General features: G+C 37.9%; 1 protein-coding gene across 1 annotated transcript in view; it reads left to right on the top strand.

The window, feature by feature from the left end:
* vegfc (vascular endothelial growth factor c) overlaps window positions 1-3,416 on the top strand; it is a gene marked incomplete in the record, with an annotated part of 103,580 nt that extends 100,164 nt beyond the window's left edge. Inside the window, 1 exon segment of the mRNA XM_014329609.2 lies at window positions 465-3,416. Within this exon segment, the coding sequence (XP_014185095.1) occupies window positions 465-573 (109 nt within the window).
* Between the last annotated feature and the right edge of the window lie 641 nt (window positions 3,417-4,057).

Here is a 4,057-nt window from a genome sequence, read left to right as displayed (position 1 = left end):
GCAAATTATCATCGCTCACCAATCAGTGCTGTCGCTCTCTATACACAGTTTGTGCGATTGCAAAGTGGAAGCAATAAACAAGCGCAAATTCAAACGCGATTTCAATATGTCACATATTGACAGTGGCTCACAGATGCCAATGACATAATTACCCAGCTACATTTCCGAAAGAATGCAAAAGCATTGACATATATTTTTCCTTCCTACAATAGCCCGACGGGCAGGGCAGAGATAGATTTTGGTAGCCTGACTGGAAAAATCGCTAGCCCCGGGACGTCGGGCTAGCAATTTTGCGAGTCCTGTTGTATATATGTGTATATACAGTATATATATATAGGCATGATATATGCCTATGAGTGTATGTAAACCGCTAACTAAAACTGTACAATACATATCCTGACCTACACTGGAATGTTAGTGGTTTTGAAGCTAATCCTGTCCTGTTTTTTTTTTTTTCATTGCAGTTGCGTCAGGCCTTCCTGTGAAGTGGGAAGGCGAAGGTGTGAACCAGGTTTCTTCTTCAGCGATGAAGTATGTCGCTGTGTTCCATCCCACTGGAGAAGGCTGGACTAACCTCCATGCTATGGGACATTAACAAGATTATATTAAACTTAAAAAAAAAAAATATTTATCACCCATTCTCCTCAGATCTGCTGGTCATAAGTATCCCTATTAGATGTGGGGGCAGCTATGTGTGTGGGCCCTAAAAAATGTGGGGAACCCTTAGTGATTAGGATGAAGATATGGGAAACTGATGAGTTGAAGGTATTAAATGCACTGATTTTGATATAAAGATATTTTTATGGGAGACTGATCTGAGATGAACATTGGAAGGAAAGACACTTTTTCTAAGATACTGTCTAAGTAATTTCTCTTAAAATATTTGAGGGGTTTTTGTATCAATTATGTCGCAGTATTCTTATGTCAGATATTGATTATATAATTTATTAAAGGTTATTTTTCAACTTTCTTGCAATTTCTGTATTTTTCATAAAAATACACGATCAGTATTTTTGTATCATATAAAATATATATGTGAAATAAAGTATACTGAATGTTATATATTGTTAATTTAGGTTGTTATCCAGTCTGTTATCTCAGCTTTCACAGCAGAACAGATCACCAGTTTATTGCTGGGCTAACACAAACAGATAGACAGCCTTAAATGTTCATAGTAACTGGTAATTTTAAATTACATAGCATGAATGTCCTATGGGAGGATACCCGGAAGAAGTCCACACTGTTCCAGTGAGAACACTCAAACTCCACAAAGAAGATCTCTGGCAAACCATAGTGGCAGCGCTGTGTTATTGTTACAATGTCTAAACACAGACATTATGATCAAGAACCATGTTTTTCCAATTACAATAGCTGCAGCTAGTGACTCTGAGGATGCAAGGCATGTTTGAAAGATATTACATAGATATTTTACAGAGAAGTTGTTTGAGCCTTTTACACAGAAATGAAATGTAAACTGTATACTCTGGCAATGGCATTTATTCTGCCTGTATCTAATCAACGTACTCTGAGTAGATCTTGTGTGGAGGATCACACTTATCTCTGTCTTTTCTGTTATTTAGAAATCCAAATCCTCTTGATTCTATAAAAAATGAGCAGAGAAAAAGCCAATTTGCAGGTTCACAGTTTGGGCAGGGATTGCCTCTGGGGCACGGCTTTCATTTCAAACTGTCAACATATTAGGTCCAATCGTCTGAAATGCTCATTTTACAGAAAATGAAGGGAAGAACCACTTATCTCTTCTGCACAAAGTTTTATACCTGGTCATCTTTTCTCCCTGCTTTCTAATTGGATGTCACATCCTCTGAGTTGACACCTCACCTATGATGACATCCAATCACATCTAATCACCTGATTTCCAGCCACACCTTATAATCTGACTATCTGACTTTTCCGCATGCATAATTTAAAACAAAGTTTACATTTTAAAAAAACTTAATCACATTTTCTTCTTTTCTATGTTTTTCTTAACATAGAAAATTCGGTTACATATGAACATTCAGTCACATAATATTATATTTTACTTCATGTTTCATTAAGCTCATACAATTTATCTTCAATTAGATCTATCCTCAGTTCATTCTCACTTGAAAATCAATTTTTACATAATCTCCTTTTAATCTAGTTATATAACAATACTTTCTTTTACTTGTCTTTGAAACTGAGTTTGTTGATCACAATATGCTCAATACAATTTATTTTATTAAAATACATACATTTAAAAAGTCATACATTGTTTTAGATTAGTGGCTCCTTGGTGTCGCTCAATCACCCCGCCCATCCTTCCAAGGCCGTCTTCACACAGACTCAGTGTGAGGCCTATCCTAGAGTCATTACCGTATTTCTCTTTTTTGTTATATCTGTTAAATCTATACCTGGTTACCTAGATTAAGCAACTAAGCATTATGAGCAAAATCACATTTGAAGTATTGTTCTATGTTCAACAATTGCGACACTTAATACCATTTCTCTTGTCTTATCTTTCATATTCTTGCAGCATTACACATACACTAATCTACCTAGGTCAAAGCTGGATCATGTCTATGCACACAAAATCCAGAAAGAATACTTTTCATTACTCAGTTCATTTTTCATTTAACTTTTATTTTATCTTTGATTAAAAATAAAGTATAAATTATTTACTATTAGCAAAAGAACTTCCAAAAACCCAAGAGTTACATTTAAAAAAAAAACGCAGACCTCAGTTAGCATATTAAATGTTGAAGTCAATTCAGTTCAATTCAATTTTATTTATCCATCCGTCCATCCATCTTCTTCCCCTTATCCGGGGCTAGGTTCCGGGAGCACCCTAAGCAGAGAAGCCCAGACCTCCATCTCCCCGGCCACGCAAACGAAGCCTACACATCATTGACGACGAATACCATTGGGTATACTGAATACTCTGCATCTTGGAGAAGATAATAATGCAATGCTGGCCTCTTCTAAGTTGCCAGACTAAGTATTGACTGGACCGGAGTTGAGTGTAAAGAAGCGAATTTGAACTTGAGAGAACAGACTTAAAGAACTTGTGTTATTACGTTTTTATTTGTATATATCCTACCCATACCTACTTTGTAGTGGCATTTAAAAAAATTTTTACATTTGATTTGGTTTGGAATCACCGTTCATTTTTACCCAGTAAATGTAGTCCTCTAAGTTGTTTATTGTGCTCCTGCATTGCAAAATATAGTGAGTGTTACAAACACTGTCAAAGCCTCCAGTTATTTCCTTGTAATCTCACACCTTTAATGCCTACCTCTCGAACCTAAACACTGATCCATTCTTTTGTAGCAACACTGTACAACACTGTAGAAGAAAGTTTGAATAAACTTAAAAAAGCAAAGCAACAAAGGATTTTTGAGTTCACTCCAGTAAGGGCTATAATGTTGTGTCGACTTAAGTTTAAAAAATGTGGCATAACATTATGACTGAAGATAAGATAAGATAAGATAAGATAAGATAGAACTTTATTAATCCCTCAGGTGGGTTCCTCTGGGAAATTCGATTTCCAAAAAAGCACAGCACCTCCTCCCCCTCTATCTGAACCGGCAGTGGACCTGCTCTAGACCTCCCGAAGTCCACAACCAGTTCCTTAGTCTTTGAGGTGTTGAGTTGCAGGTGGTTTGTGTGACTCCATGCGACAAAGTTCCTCACCAGACTTCTGTACTCCTCTTCCTGATCATCCCAGATACACCCCATGATGGCTGTGTCGTCTGCAAACTTCTGAATGTGGCATAATTCAGAGTTGTAGCAGAAGTCAGAGGTGTACAGGGTGAAGAGAAGAGGGGACAGCACAGTTCCCTGTGGTGCTCCTGTGCTGCTGACCACTGTGTCAGACGTGATGTCCTTCAGCCTGACGTACTGTGGTCTGTCGGTGAGGTAGTCGGAGATCCAAGCGACCAGGCAGGGGTCCACCTCCATCCTGTTCAGTTTTTCCTGAAGCATACAGGGCCGGATGGTATTAAAGGCACTGGAAAAGTCAAGAAACAGGATCCTGACCGTGCCTTTTCCCCCATCCAGGTGTGAGTGGGCTCTGTGT

This window comes from Haplochromis burtoni, unplaced genomic scaffold, assembly GCF_018398535.1.
Source record: "Haplochromis burtoni strain Fernald_Lab_line unplaced genomic scaffold, NCSU_Asbu1 Contig_579, whole genome shotgun sequence".
NCBI lineage: Eukaryota > Metazoa > Chordata > Actinopteri > Cichliformes > Cichlidae > Haplochromis > Haplochromis burtoni.
Note: the sequence above shows the minus strand (reverse complement) of the source record. Positions and strands in the feature narration are given on the sequence as shown.